General features: G+C 51.0%; 4 protein-coding genes across 4 annotated transcripts; 1 reads left to right on the top strand and 3 right to left on the bottom strand.

Annotated features, from left to right (window-relative positions):
- Positions 1-12: 12 nt before the first annotated feature.
- On the top strand, positions 13-2,904 carry BDV14DRAFT_165855 (Hsp70 family protein). Its single transcript, XM_073767386.1, has 10 exons — positions 13-198; positions 254-849; positions 898-942; positions 995-1,061; positions 1,137-1,392; positions 1,448-1,553; positions 1,632-1,738; positions 1,792-1,990; positions 2,058-2,193; positions 2,256-2,904. Exons 1-10 carry the CDS (start codon positions 18-20, stop codon positions 2,471-2,473), a joined length of 1,911 nt encoding a protein of 636 aa, XP_073632357.1. The 5' UTR covers positions 13-17; the 3' UTR covers positions 2,474-2,904.
- A 744-nt stretch (positions 2,905-3,648) lies between these two features.
- Positions 3,649-4,981, bottom strand: BDV14DRAFT_210493 (oxidoreductase, short chain dehydrogenase/reductase family). Its single transcript, XM_073775905.1, has one exon. It carries the CDS (start codon positions 4,707-4,709, stop codon positions 3,819-3,821), a length of 891 nt encoding a protein of 296 aa, XP_073632356.1. The 5' UTR covers positions 4,710-4,981; the 3' UTR covers positions 3,649-3,818.
- Positions 4,982-5,132: 151 nt separating this feature from the next.
- coaT (acetyl-CoA hydrolase ACH1) lies at positions 5,133-7,577 on the bottom strand. Its single transcript, XM_073767385.1, has 4 exons — positions 6,924-7,577; positions 6,614-6,854; positions 5,587-6,552; positions 5,133-5,530 (listed from the first exon to the last, which is right to left on the bottom strand). The coding sequence occupies exons 1-4, from the start codon at positions 7,067-7,069 to the stop codon at positions 5,303-5,305; spliced, it is 1,581 nt and encodes a 526-aa protein (XP_073632355.1). The 5' UTR covers positions 7,070-7,577; the 3' UTR covers positions 5,133-5,302.
- Positions 7,578-7,717: 140 nt separating this feature from the next.
- On the bottom strand, positions 7,718-14,001 carry BDV14DRAFT_165847 (transcriptional regulator SIN3). Its single transcript, XM_073767384.1, has 8 exons — positions 13,552-14,001; positions 13,459-13,481; positions 12,680-13,338; positions 12,525-12,625; positions 11,792-12,476; positions 11,260-11,733; positions 8,987-11,086; positions 7,718-8,939 (listed from the first exon to the last, which is right to left on the bottom strand). Exons 1-8 carry the CDS (start codon positions 13,647-13,649, stop codon positions 8,349-8,351), a joined length of 4,731 nt encoding a protein of 1,576 aa, XP_073632354.1. The 5' UTR covers positions 13,650-14,001; the 3' UTR covers positions 7,718-8,348.
- Positions 14,002-14,137: the final 136 nt, after the last annotated feature.

Below are 14,137 nucleotides of genomic sequence, written 5' to 3'. Positions count from 1 at the left end.
GGATAACATCAACCACAATGTCCTCAGACAATATTTTTGTATTCGGCGAATGGCCTTTGTCTGATGGGAACCCAAACTTCACGGTCCAAAAGCCGCTCCCCGGTGAAAAAAACGCATTCGTCGCAGGCTTTGGCGGGATTTCTCTGGAGAATACGGACAGGATTATTGTGGGAGTTGACTATGGCACAACATTCACAGGTAGATATCAGCCTTGCGTTCCGAGTTAGCAAGGTGATTAACATGGTTACTTAAGGTGCAAGCTATGTCAGCTCTAAAGCAACCGACATCAGCGAAATTGTGGTGATTACAAACTGGCCTGGTCCTTCGCGGGACATTGATACCGTTTTCAAAACACCCTCGCGGATCGCGTATGCAGCTGAAAACCCGCGGCTAAGCAAAGACCGCTGGGGTTTTCAGGTAGAGCCAGGCATGGTTTCATACTCATGGACAAAGCTACTGCTTGATCGGGGAACGCCCTTAACTAAGTACGACGATTCCGCGCTGGAGGAGGCGTCCAATATGGGTATAATGCTGCTGCCAGAGAATAAAACTCCTGAGGATCTCGTTGGCAATTACCTTACCGAAGTTTATGAACACATCCTCAAGAAGATTAGCAAGAGTATTACGGAGGAGACGCTGCAGGTTACGCCAATCGAATTCTGGTTCACCGTGCCGGCAATATGGTCTGATCAGGCACAGGGTGCTACAAGAGATGCCGCGCGGAGAGCAGGCTTTGCAGGGACATTGCACCGACCGTCTGATAGACTCTTCCTGATTACCGAGCCTGAGGCGGCTGCGATCGCTGTGTTGAGCAAGGACGCTAGTAGCACTTTGGGAGGCGCTGTTAAGGTAGGTGAGACTATTAATAGAGCGACAGGGCTGATAGGTCCTCTCTAGGCTGGAGATGGTGTGCTTGTGTGTGATTGCGGAGGTGGTACCGTGGTAAGACAAAGGATATCTAATGCCACAGAGTCAATAGTTGCTGACGAACTAGGACATTACCACATACCTCGTCAACGAGGTAGAACCACTGAAATTTGAAGAATTGTGCGCCGGCTCGGGTAAGTCTCGCGAACCCCAGATCCTTGCAGCCTTGCAAATACGGGTACACTAGTAGTAGCTAACTATACACCCAGGAGGCAAGTGCGGTTCAACAGCAGTAGACCGTAATTTCTACAAACTCATGTCAGAGCGATTCGGCGATGCTTTTGAAAAACTACCAATGAAGCGCAAGGGCCCCGGAAGTGAATTCATGAGAAGGTTTGAGACCCTGAAGAGAGACTTTGGGGTATCTGATGAGCAGACCATACATGAACTGCCGCTGAATATGAGCGTGAATGACCCCGAACCCAAGTATTTTGACGAGGATGAGCGTATGGTCATAATCTCAAGGTGAACACGTGTTGTTGTCAATTATAAGCCATTGATACCGCTAACATCTCACTAGCGATGATCTTCGCACGGTATTCGATCCAGTTGTGGACCAAATCATCCAGCTGGTAAGAAAGCAAATCGACGATGCGAATCTCGAGGCCGGGAAAGACAGGATAAATGTGAGCACCTGGCCATCAACCCTACCTTTACTGGTTGTAGCCGAGAGCGTCACATGGGTCAACATTGACACTAAGCAGAGAATCATTCTTGTGGGCGGCTTCGGAGACTCCGAATACCGCCGAGCGGCCTTCAAGTCCTCATTTGCAGTTGACGGCAAATTCACCATAACTGTCCCTAATATCCCGTGAGAGCCCTGTCCCACAAGACCGTGTGACTCACCATGAATAACTAGATCAGGCAAGCGGCCATTGTCCAAGGAGCCGCTCTACGAGGGCTAGAGGGTATCAGATCATCCACTAAACGGTGCCGTCGGCATTACGGCTTTGCAATTGACACGGAGTTCCAACCCGGAATGAACGGCAAAACCGATACATATTGGGATATCTATAACAACAGGAAAATGGTTCGAGGGCACATGGAGTGGACTATCCAGAAAGTACGGCCGGCCGTTCTCCCTCTTTTTGGGTTGGCTGAGATATACGTTACTAAAGCCACCTTTGCAGGGTCAAAAATACGCCGAGGACCACACCGAATTGTTCCCGTTGAATTGGAGAAAGTATTGGGACTCAAAATTAAGCCCTCGCCTTTCACTCTACGCTTGCGAACAGACGCCCGCCCCTGATTGGAACGATCACAAAGGTCAGCTAGTTATCTCTGCCAGGAACTCGTTGCTATCCGCTAATCTCGATGTTACTATATAGACGTGTATAAAATAGGTGATATTGTAATCGATCTCTCCAATGTTGATCTAAGCAGATTTAACTCCAAGCTTATCAACGGCCGACGCGCATACGATATCTGTCTTCAACTCAAGGTCACCTTTGGGGCTCGGGAGGGGCTGTTGAATTATGAAGCTATTAGTCAAGGGAAAAGGATTGGAGTGACGAGTATTGATTTTAGTACGACGAGATACTATTGATGCTGCTAAGTATATTGAGCCGGTATTCCTTGTTAACTTGGCCACTCCTTTAAATCTGCGAGTAAGGCTTTGCTAAATCTTATAAATGGAGTACACATGTTTACGGGCATTACCAGGAGTAAAGGGTGACTTAGAAAATGCAAATACTGAGACACTGAGCAACTAGCTCCTCTTCCTTGATCTTCTGAGGTTCGCAAGTAACCTGATCAGACACTGGTAGATCCTGCCGTTCTGCAGGCTTGCTTCTAGTTGATTGAGGTTTGGGGCCGAGCTGATGCTGCGTTAATGTTCTGTAGGCAGGAATTCAAGGAATTCTGAGCTATCTGCCGAGAAATGCTGGGATCGGAGTTTGTATGTGTCATGTTATCATGTGGTGACCCTGACCGAGGCGCTAGTTCAATTAGAGAGTGACATTGAGTTTCCAGTCGCACTTCATGTATGTCAGCGAAGGCGAACTCAGTTTTGAGATTACTCAGCCAAGCCGATTGTCGAGAGAAAATAGAATTGTGTATTATGGCCGACAGATGAAAAGGCCCTTCTATTTATGCCAGCTTAGACAAGATTCTCTGCGCCTTGGAAAATAGTGTCGCAGCCAACTCATCTTCTTACTCCTTCTCACCTCTTCTCACCCACTTAGCACTCACTTTCTCACCCAAGTAAAGATGTCACCCAAATCACTTGCACTCACCCTGTGAGTTAGTGGCAACTACGAATAAAGCAGCAACTAGTACAGGGCTCATGTACTGTTAGACCGCGTTCAACGTGTGGCTCAAGTACGGCTGAGCGGACGGGAAGCCCTGTTCTCCACACTCTGTGGTCGTATGTACCCTTTCTTTAACAAACAGAATATATATTCAGCCTTTGTTTTGGATATACAGGTTCTAGAGTAGAGTAAAAGGAAGGTAGGGCTTGACGGCGTCTAGTGGAAACGCACGTCGACTTCGCTTTGAGATCGTTCGCCGAACAAGCCCTAATGTACAGAATCACCGGCAGATGTCCCGCACAGGAGGAGGTGAATGGACGGACATAACAATGGTGGCCTTGCCACCCGTACGTTTCTGGTGGTCGGTGGGAAAAGGCTAACAATAGCTCCTGTCGTCAATCGATGGACACAGCTGTCCAGGAACGAAGCTGAGCACCATTTTCTTTTCCTGATATTGCTCATCAACTTAGGAGACGGGTCCTGCCAGAGACGGGATAAATGAAATCATAATAACGATCTGACATTCACGCAGCTAACTAGAAGCAAAGTCTTAAGAGACATAGCTACGTTGACTGATAAAGCCCCATCCATATTCAACGAAAATCATCCCCCTCACCCCAATAATCAAACCACAGTACAGTCCTACCCCTTAAGCACAAAACCAGCATCACTCCTGACCACCTCCCCCGTAATATTCCCATCCCTCATAAGACCCAGGAACATCTCCGCCGCATCGCCCGCATCCCCCAACCTTCCCAACAAAGTCCTCTCCCCAAACCCCCTCTTAATCCCCTCCACAACCTCAGGCCCCCCCAACGTATTAAAAATCGGCGTCTCAACAGGCCCAAGCATCACAGTATTAACTCTAATCCCGAATTGCGCAAGATCAATTGCCAGGCCGCGCGCTTGAGCGTGGACCTGCCCGATACCTGCTAGTCCGAACGTCATTCCTGGCATGGGGCGCTCGAGGAGAGCACCCGATGTAAATGTGATTGAGCTGTATGGTGCAGTTGCAGAGGATTCAGGCGCAGGCGGCATATATGTCGGCGCGTGCTTTGCGAGCAGTGCAGCGCCGACAAAGCGCACTGTGTTTAGGGAGCGGAGGTAGGGCACGTTGACGCCCGAATCTGTTGGCGGGAGGGTCTGCGGGATCGAGCCGGCTGTGAAGACGATGTGGTTGATTGGAATGATGTCGCCTTCCTCCTTGACATTGACCTGTTCGTCCTTGTTCTGCGGGAAAAGAGTCTTGCTCGTAGCGAACTTGTATAATTCAAGTATCTCGCTCTCGATGATCTCGTCGTTGGAGAGATCGCATTTTTGACCGGCGATGCGGTTTACGTAGGGAGATTCAGGGTAGAGTTCTTTCAAGCTGGAGATGGCATTCTTGACTTTTGTCTCGGAGGACGAAGCGACGATTACGCTTGCGCCGTGTTCAAGGGCTGCGCGGGCAACGGCGTATCCCACTCCTGATGTCCCTCCTAGCAGGAGAACACGGGTGTTCTTGAGCTTGTTGACGGAGATGAAGTTTGACATATTGACGTGGGATTGAAGATTTTATCTCGATTGATTCAAGTAATAGATGAGTGCTTGCTATATCCAAACTCCAGGCAGGCAAACAGGAAGGTTATATACTTCCCATCGGCCCATCATCTCTCTAGTCGGCACGGCGTTAAGCCGGCACCGCCTATAACTCTGATAATATCATCCGACCACCGACCATAGCACCGTGTCTTATCCATAAGACGCAGCTTAATCCCTCCGACGCCGTGGCTGGTTCCGTGCTAAAAGGCTTGACTAGTATAGAGCTGTGGAGATGGTGCAATTTGTAAGCCACTTATCTCCGGAGGTATCTCCATTGTGGATTAACTGTTAGGCAGAGTAGGCAGCACGCGGCGGACGGGGGTTGTATGTCCGATATTTCCATGGCAATTTATTTATTATTTAGAAATTGGTTGATTAATTGAACAAGTCCTTGATATATTGTAGGTAGGTAGGTATGCAAATAATCTATCTACCTTTCCTAGTCCTAAGAAAACACGCCAACGCCATCCCATACCTATCCCATCATAAACACTGCCCAGCACATTTTATCTAAACACTGCCCAGCTAAGCTAAGTTCGCTTTCTCTACTCCCAAGACTTAATCTTCATCGTCCCATTCTCCTGCAAATTCTTATGCATGTTAAACGCATTAAACAGCAGGTGCGGCTCATGGCCCATCCCCTTCTTCAGACACTCGAACTCCGCGCGGTCCAGGTAGTCCGTTAGGATGGGGTAGTAGTCGGGGTGCGAGCACTTCTTGATAATCACGCGGGCGCGTTCACGGGGAGAGAGGCCGCGGACGTCAGCGAGGCCCTGTACGTTCCATTGTTAGCGAGTCATTCTATAGTTGGGGCCAAAGTGTGGCCTACCTGCTCCGTAACAATAACATCCAAATCATGCTCCGTCTGATCAATATGCGTCGCAAATGGCACAATACAAGAGACACCCGTGGGATCCGTCTTGCTGGGCCTTGTGGACGGGGTATGCATGATACTGTACTTAGACGAGCGGAGGAAATCAGCTGATCCACCGAGTCCATTCAGCATCCGCGAGCCCATGACGCAAGTACTGTTTGCGTGCGCGTAGATATCGACTTCAACGGGTGTATTCATGCCGATACATCCCAAGCGGCGAATGATCTCGGGGCTGTTCGAGACCTGCTGAGAGCGCAGCAGCAGTTTCCCGGCGTACCGCTCCCAATTATCGTAGAAGCGCTTGAATCCGTCCGGTGAGAATCTGATCGAAGTAGCAGTAGCGAAATCGAGGTTCCCGCTGTCGAAGAGGTCGAGGAAGGAATCTTGGAGCACTTCAGTCCAAACCTTGAGGTTCTTGAAGTTCGCGCCGCCCTTGCTGAGTCCGCCGACGACGGCGTTGGCAATGTTACCGATACCGGATTGGATGGGGAGGAGGTTCTCTGGGAGACGACCGTGCTTAACCTCGTGCTTAAGGAATTCAATCAAGTTCGTTGCAATGGCCTGCGAGGTAGCGTCCTCGGGGGCATTGGGGAGGGTCTGATCAGGGTAGTCGGATTCGACGATGGCGACGACCTTCTCGGGGTCGATGGGGATGTGGGGTGTTCCGATGCGGTCCTCGGGTTGCATGATTAGGTATGGTTTGCGGCGGGGAGGGAGGTCGCTCATTGTGATGTCGTGGAGCCCTTCAAAGGATGGCGAGGCAGTGTTGACTTCGATGATGATTTTGTCTGCCATTTGGACAATCTCTGGTGAAGCACCGACTGATGCACCGGGGATGATGCCGCCGTCTTCTGTGATTGCTGATGCTTCAATGACTGCGACGTCGATGCGGTTTTGCGGCTTGTTGAGTGTGTACCAGCCCTATCGCCATTGTTAGCACTCCTCTCCATATAGACAAATGGCTCCAAGGAAGATATCGTACATAAGTCAAATCACTCGGAAACATGCTCAAATGCTTATCAAAGAAATTAATCTGGCCATTGTTAATCCCCTTGGCAATCTCCTTGCCGACCTGGTGCGGGCTTCTCCGTTCAATCATATTCAGCTGCGCCCAGCGGTTCTCCGTCTCTGCGCCGGACGAGGCGCCAACAAAGAGTGTGTACTTGAGTTTGCCTTGCAGGTTGTTCTTCTCGACGTGGTCTGCTAGGGCTGTAGGGATTTTTCTGCAGCACAACACTATTAGCTACGCCTGGAATTGGAGAGGTGAATGTAGGGGTGCAGCGTGTACGTACTTGGGATATCCAACACCCGTAAATCCGGACCAGCCGATGTACGAGCCATGAGGGAAGTGGTCAATCAGGTCCTCGGCCTTGGCCAACTTCTTGAGGTAAGAGGGCCGTCGCACACGGCTGCGGAGGAGGTTGGAGATGCCGGACATTGTGGGTAGCGGATGCGAGTGATCAAGAGACCAACTGAGCAAACGCGGAGGAAAGTCTGGGCGGGGGGAGGAAGGAGGGAGAAGAAAGAAGGAGTGGAGAGATTCTAGAGAAGAAGAGAGAGAAGAAATGGGAAGCGCAGATAGAAATACCCAGATCCTAAGTACCCAAAGTCACCCGCCACCCCCGTGTGGGGAGAGCAGTGCGATAATTACGGGATCACTGGAGAAGAAGTCCATTTGCGTATGATTTAATCTATTACAATTACTGTTTCTATTGGGGCCGCTGTAACGCGCCCAGACCAGTTGTTGCGTGTGGTGATAAGAAGAGCTCATACGACATGTATCTCGACATTCCTCTGTACTTCAAGTCACATTATGGACTGAAGCTGTATTTACGTCTCCAGACCTTATAGCTAGATTCTTGGGCTCCAAGACCATCGTACCACTCTGCAATGGCCGAGACGCCGCAATAAGCAGAAGGAATTGGGAACTTTTTTGTAGATGGAAGGCTGACGTCACTCGGCAATTTCTCGGCGTTTACATCACCATTCTGCAACTGTAGTATAGTCTAGTCCAGCTTAACATAAGTACATATACCTACTGCTCCCAATAATACATTCTGAATTAGTATCCTTGTCTATGTATAAGATAATAATTATCACCAAGAAGTTGTGGTAACTAGGCTACAATTCAACACCGAACTACACCCGAGTCCAGGCCAGTCTCGGTCCGTATCGGCAAAGCAGCTCGGCCACACGGAAGATCCCACTGCAATCCTCCCCAGAGTCCCCGTCTCGGTCTTTGCTCGGCTCACACTCCCCGGATGAACGGTAGCTACTTACTACATTGAGCGTTCGGTGTTATGTTGTGTTTCTAACTCGGTGGACATGGTTTGTTGCCGAATTTCTTGGGTATGCCTTAGTTCTCAAGTGCGATCGATCTGCTATACTAGTGCTCCCCTATCTAAAGTACACATGAAGAAAAGAACAAAACAATTGAATCAGAAGCCCTCTACACCTGCCCAAAACTGAAATGTTAAAAATAAAGCAGCAAACAAAGCAGCAAACCAATTCGTACATCCGTTGCGTTGGCCGAGCGCTGATCATGCCGTTATGAAGTTGTTAGATACACTGCTGCCCAAGTATCAAGACAGAAGACAGAAGAACAGAAAAGATAATGTTTAGACTTGAGGATATTCTGCACCAAAGCACCGGAGCCACCATTAACCTAGCAGGGATCCAACTGAAACACCAATTCGCAGTTCGTGAAACTGAGACAGTTAAGCCTCTTGAGCCTCAGGCTTCTCCGCGTCAGCCATCTCGACATCCTCCTTCGGCTTCTCTTCAGACCCAGCTGGAGCCTCACGCTCAGCGTCCCCCTTGATCCAGTTTCGGAACTGCTGGTTCGACTCGTCCACTTGGTCTTTGCTCAGCCCGTGAGCCCAGCTAGGGTTGTTGACGAATTTTTCGGTAAACCGATCGCGTCGTCGCTCCTTGACAGCAGTGTCGTCTTTAACATTTTCCTCAGACGACTCGTCCGATGGGCCCGTTGGTCGCCACCACCAGTCGTAGCTGCTTGGCTCGTACAGGATATGATAGCTGTTGGCGCAGATGCGAATAATCAGTCCGTCTTGGTGGACAAGTGGCCGATAGAATCGGTTGTACTCTTCCTCTTGCTCTAGCTTGCCGGGGAGGTTCCGCTTCAGGAACGGCATGCGCATTTGTGAGAAGGGCACGCCTTCTGTGGGATCGCGCATTGTGTATGCAGAGACGTAGTATGACCAGCGGGCCTCCTGGCTGAGTTCTTCATTCTCTAGCGTCGCGTCTTCCGGTGTGAGAAGTTGGACTGTTGTCTTCTGGTTGCTTGGGTACTGCATTGCGTTAGATATGCCCTTTCAGTAAGAGGTAAGAAACTTACGTATGTGATGCGGTAGATCTCGCTGTCCTTGACCAACCGTTCAACCTGCTTGCGGTACTGAATCTCCTGGTTGTGCGTTGTTTCCTCCTTATCGCGCTCCTTGAAGAACAGATTGATGATATCCGAGCTGCGATCTTTGGAGTCACCGTTGAAGATGGCACCAGCAAACTTGGCAATACCGGTAAACATCTTCTCCAGGTTATAAAGCTGGTAACCAGACCGCAAGTAGTAGCGGCGGAGCGTTTCTTCTAGATGAGACGTCTCAAGGTCACCCTTGATGACCTCTTCGCACATCCGCACAATCTGCTGGTAGAGGTTCGCCTTGGGATCAGTGTCGTAAAAGAAGTCCGTGGGAACCTTGTCAATGAGATGGAGTTCCTGGGCGGGCTTTCCGACAAGTGCCCGGCGCACATCATCGTGGGCATCCTTTTCGTGCAGCTTGATGCGTAGCAGACGAGTGTACAGAATATCGAATGTGCGGAAGAAACAGTAGATGTTGAGGTTCGCATACAAGTGATGCGCCTTCTTCTCGTACGTTTCGTTGAGGTTATACTCGCGCTGCTGGTTGAAGTTGCCCTGGCCGGGATGCTCCATCCACTTCAGCTCTGCGACATCAAAGGTTTCTGTGGGATCGGGGATGGGCGTTGATGGAACGAGACTCGCGTCAGGTGTTCCGTCCCGACTAGCAGGAGCGCTACCCTCTTTATCCGTTCGGCTTGCCTTTTCACTGCGTCGCTCAAGAACATCACGAAGCAGGTCAATCTTCTTATTTGTAAGGCCCTTCTTGCTGCTGCGTGGCATTGCCGTCTCATCGGCAGCTGAACTCTCATCGTCGCCCTCATCAACAGGTGAAGTGCCGTTGGAGAGTTCGTTCATATAGACATGGAAAGTGTCTCGGTCCATGCCAAAGAACACTGGGATAAAGTCCTTGATGAAAAGCATGACCTTCTGTGGATCCGCACCGAAGCCAGCCGAGTTGCGGTCAATGAATGTCAAAAGCAGATGAGTCGCATCAATGAGGACAGCGGGGTCGGAGAACGTGGACTCGAACTGGTGCCTCGCGACTTGGAAACCGCTCTTGCGAAGGTTCTTGCTCTCCTCGTGCTTCGCCTGGATCTCCGTCTGAATGTGCTTGGCAACGAAGAGCTTCTTGTCGGTACCCTTGCTGGCGATTGCCTGGTGATCCAGACTGCGCCAATAGGCTTTTTGCATCTGTTCGCGCCAGATCTTGTCCCACTCGCGCTGACTAGCTTTCCATTCCTCGCATTTCTGCTTCAGTCGGAACAGGACGATCGGAAGAACGTGGCAAGGGCGCTCAAACATCTCCTTGATGATTCTGTCACCGCGCTGCCTATCGTAGATCTTCTTGATGACTCGCTGATAGATCGCTTCGCTTTGACCACCAAGGCCAGGTGGAAGCTTGAATGCAGCTCTTTCAGCCTCCGTCATAACAAGGAACTGCTGAACGATAGGCTCAATGAGCTGAATAGTTCTGTTGCAAGCTTCAATGTGGTGATCGTAGTCGTGTCTGTCTTCCTCAATACGGTGCAGAGCATCCTCATACTGGTTCTTTCGGTGAGCAACGAAACCTGAATCTTCCGACGCCCACGTTGGGTGAGACGCCCACTCATCGTTCAGCACACTGCGACATAATTGATCGCGGCCACTGCAAGGCTTCTGGCGCTCGCGCTTAGGCAGGAGTCGGTAACTCGGTCCAAGTGACCGGCAGTGCGACAAGTTGACAACCCCAGGCTCTTGCTTGGGCTTCAGCTCGATAATCTTGTCCTCGGGCTCCTCAACATGCATGAACCGTTTGAACCAGGCCATGAGCTCTGGGTTCGAGCCAATGTAACCGGCGGCCCTCTTTACCAACACGTGGCGGTCAATAAGATCGGTCGAGTAGAGGTTGCACAATTTCAGGAACTCGCTGAACGTTTGCTTGTTTCCAATGTACTTCTTGACGCGATCAAAGAAAGCGAATTCTTCTTGAGTCGGCGTCAACGAGAATGTCGGCTGAACAGGTTCAGGCAGAGCAGGAACCAAAGTAGGTGAGACCATCGGCGCATCTTGCGATGGCTTTGTGTGATGCACTTTAGCTCTCTGTACAGAAGTTAGCGCATTTGTCGGAGATGTCGGGGATATAAAGGGATGATGAAGTCTTCAGTGTTACTAGAAAGCACCGTTGTGAAGGATCAAAAAGCGCGCATGCGGGTGAACCCCATCCTTGGCCAATGGAACAGAAACAAAAATGGAAATTAATGGAAATCACTAACCTTGTTGGCGTTACCCGCTGCAAGAGCTTGACCACGTCCTGCCTGTGAATCGGCCATTCGTGCATCAACACTTCCAGCGGGTCCAACACTCGAGCCACCCAACGGAGGAGCTTGTCCGTTTCTGCGCTTCTTGCCATCCTTCGCCGAGTCCTTGACGTTGAAGTTGCCAAGTGGTGGCATTTTCACATCGCGGTTAGGGGTTTGCGAAGTGAGAGATCCAGAGGTGAAGTTGGGGTCACTTCGCAGATTGCTCATAGGCGCGTTCTCTTCTGCCGCACGCTGAGCCGCCATCTGCTTAGCATGAGCAGCAGACTCAGGGAGGAACTGCTTAAAGTCCTCGAGGAGATCTGGCGCAGAGTTGAAAAGCTGCGTGACCTGTGTATATACATCACCAATCGGTTTTGATTCGCGCTGATATGTTTGCAGTATCTCGAGGAATTGCTTGTAGATCTCCGGTCGGCTGGAGAAGCGGTTCTTTAGAAATGCCAGTTAGCGTGATCCCGGCGAGTGGAACAAGCAAGGAATAGCAAACCTTTATCTTGTTGACATAACTGATAGCATGGTTGAACTCCACAGGCCCACGCTTCAAATCTTGTGCGCCTTGCAGGACACCAGCGCCCGCCAGGTTGTTCATGGGCTGAGTCAAACTGGGTTGACCCGCAGCTGCAGCTCCCATCAACCCTGGCCGGCCCATGCCAGCTGACGCTGCTGCTGAAGCAGCACCTTGGAGCTGGGATACACCCCGCTGGTCCTGCCCGTGAGTGGGAGGTGCTCCAGCCGGAGGCTGCTGCTCTTGTTGACCAGTATACTCGTAATGATGGTCTTGCGGTTGAGGCTGTCCTGCTTGCTGACCAAACATTCCGCCGATTAAGCGGGAACCGGGGGAATATGAGCCTGCTAAGCTGCTCTGTGGTGGCTGTTGAGGCTGTCCCTGTTGTTGCCAACCTGGCCGAGTTTGCTCGTAGTAGTCAGAACGACCATGAGGTCCAAGGCCAGCAGAGTGTGTTAGATCGACTGGTCCGTCCAATGGTCGAGTGCGAGGCATACTAAGAGTATTTGTACCCGAAGGTGTAGTCACCCGAATAGCGTCGGGGTTATCTTCAGTTCCACACTCAATCCGATAACCAGGTGGCAGGAAAGTATTAAATCCCTGAATGAGAGCCGGGTGTCCATTAAACAAGTTTGAAACCCTCTGGATCACCCCAGGTGTGTCGATACTGATGTAATCAGTGCTGGATTCATAAATCGCAAAAGCAGTCACTTACGCTTGACTTTTGAAATCTTTCATGATATCAAGGAATCGGTTGTACACATCTGGTTGGTCTACGAAGCGAACCTTGACCTGATCTAGATACGAAAGCGCATCCTTGTGAACTGTTAGCTTGGCGGTGACGGGTGGTGAGAGTGAATTTACACTAACGTTCAAGATCGGCTGCTGGCCCTGGGCAAGCGCTGCAACGTTGCCTGGAACTGACGGAGCAGCCCCATTGAATGCCATCAATGGCTGTCCTGGCGGTCCTGCGGCGTGCTGCATGTATGACCTCGGGGTGCCCTCGCCGTGTGGAAGCTGGGAGCCATAGAGCCCACCGGGTCCACCTGAGGTTGGCATCGCGCCCTGGGGACCATTGGCCGGAGCCGCACCCAGACCGGACAGAAGCCCGCCCGGTCCGTGAATAGCGTTTGTAACTTTCGAGGCCATGGGCTGGTGTAGAGGGATCGACCCAGTGTGGCTTTGAACGGGGTGGTGCTGTTCTCGTTGGCGCTCGAGCTGCTGTCTCTCAATCTGTTCACGTTCGCGCTCGCGCTGCTCTCTTTCCCGGTGCAACATTTCATTCTGGCGTTGTTGCTCGATTATTTCCCGCTCTCTCGAATCCCGCTCGCGTTCCTGGTTGATCGACTGAGGGGAAGGATGCTGCATCGCTTGACCGATACCAGGTAGTGAATGCCCACCGGCATGTGATGGAGCAGGGGCATGTTGACCGTATGCGGGCGGTTGGTGCGGGTTACCATGACTTTGGCTTAACTCCGCCAGCCCCGGCAACGAGTGCCCACCAGGCTGACCTACCGGGTGATAGGGCGCTAAGAGAAGCAGACATGTCAGCGTCTCTGAAAGACCATTGTATATGAGTGTAGAGGTAGAGAGGTATATCTAACCGGCTGGAGGTGGGAGGACGGGCCCCGAGGGCTGTGAAGACGGACCTTGTTGGGGGGTTGGGTTCTGGCTGTGGAGGAGTTAAGATTAGCCGTTGCAACTAGAAATATGAATGCAGTTTCACAGTGATGTTGACTTACCCGAAAGAGCCCAACGGCCGAGGCGGTTGATTCATTTGATCCATGCCAGGGTGTGACGGGGGGCCACCTGAGTGCCAATTATCGCTGCCAGAATTCATAGTTTTCTGGTTGTTCGACAAGACACTGGATCACCAGAGGTAAGAAGTAGCTTTCAGTGAACTCAGATAGACAGGTAAATCAGGATATAAAAGGCTAGAAGCTTCTGAGAACACTCGATCAAGCTGCAGGCTTCTTAATCCTTTTCGCACGGATCAGATTCTCTTCCCACTCATTTCACAGAAACATCACTGGACTTCAAGTCTGCCAACCGCAGAGAAGACAGAATCCAGGTCTGGGAGAGGTCTAGTATATAGAAGAGCGCAAATTCAAGGCGGCAAAAAAAAAGGAGGGCAATGAATCGAGTGATCGAGCCAGCAAACAGCAGATTAACTGAGCGTCGATGGTTTGCGCGCGACCGATCACGGATGGTCTCCAGACAGAAGGCGGAGAGACTTTGGCCGTCCTAGCCCCCGTCTGGCTTAGCTCCTATCATCGGAAGTGTCATTTCTCCGAGTATCCGGCCAATCCATGCAATGACGCTGCGGCA

Source organism: Aspergillus stella-maris (genome assembly GCF_047715825.1).
Source record: "Aspergillus stella-maris strain CBS 113639 unplaced genomic scaffold BDV14scaffold_5, whole genome shotgun sequence".
Lineage (NCBI taxonomy): Eukaryota > Fungi > Ascomycota > Eurotiomycetes > Eurotiales > Aspergillaceae > Aspergillus > Aspergillus stella-maris.
This window is presented reverse-complemented; position numbering and strand designations above follow the sequence as displayed.

Bases quoted from the DNA above. Each gene is read 5' to 3' on its own strand.
- BDV14DRAFT_210493 (XM_073775905.1), bottom strand. From the start codon at position 4,709: ATGTCAAACTTCATCTCCGTCAACAAGCTCAAGAACACCCGTGTTCTC.
- BDV14DRAFT_165855 (XM_073767386.1), top strand. From the start codon at position 18: ATGTCCTCAGACAATATTTTTGTATTCGGCGAATGGCCTTTGTCTGAT. The intron at 943-994 runs GTAAGACAAAGG...CTGACGAACTAG, and splicing joins ATTGCGGAGGTGGTACCGTG to GACATTACCACATACCTCGT. The intron at 2,194-2,255 runs GTCAGCTAGTTA...GTTACTATATAG, and splicing joins TGATTGGAACGATCACAAAG to ACGTGTATAAAATAGGTGAT.
- coaT (XM_073767385.1), bottom strand. From the start codon at position 7,069: ATGTCCGGCATCTCCAACCTCCTCCGCAGCCGTGTGCGACGGCCCTCT. The intron at 6,855-6,923 runs GTACGTACACGC...GTTGTGCTGCAG, and splicing joins ACGGGTGTTGGATATCCCAA to AAAAATCCCTACAGCCCTAG. The intron at 5,531-5,586 runs GTAGGCCACACT...TGGAACGTACAG, and splicing joins ATGTTATTGTTACGGAGCAG to GGCCTCGCTGACGTCCGCGG.
- BDV14DRAFT_165847 (XM_073767384.1), bottom strand. From the start codon at position 13,649: ATGAATTCTGGCAGCGATAATTGGCACTCAGGTGGCCCCCCGTCACAC. The intron at 11,087-11,259 runs GTTAGTGATTTC...ACTTCTGTACAG, and splicing joins CAGCGGGTAACGCCAACAAG to AGAGCTAAAGTGCATCACAC. The intron at 8,940-8,986 runs GTAAGTTTCTTA...AACGCAATGCAG, and splicing joins AGATCTACCGCATCACATAC to TACCCAAGCAACCAGAAGAC.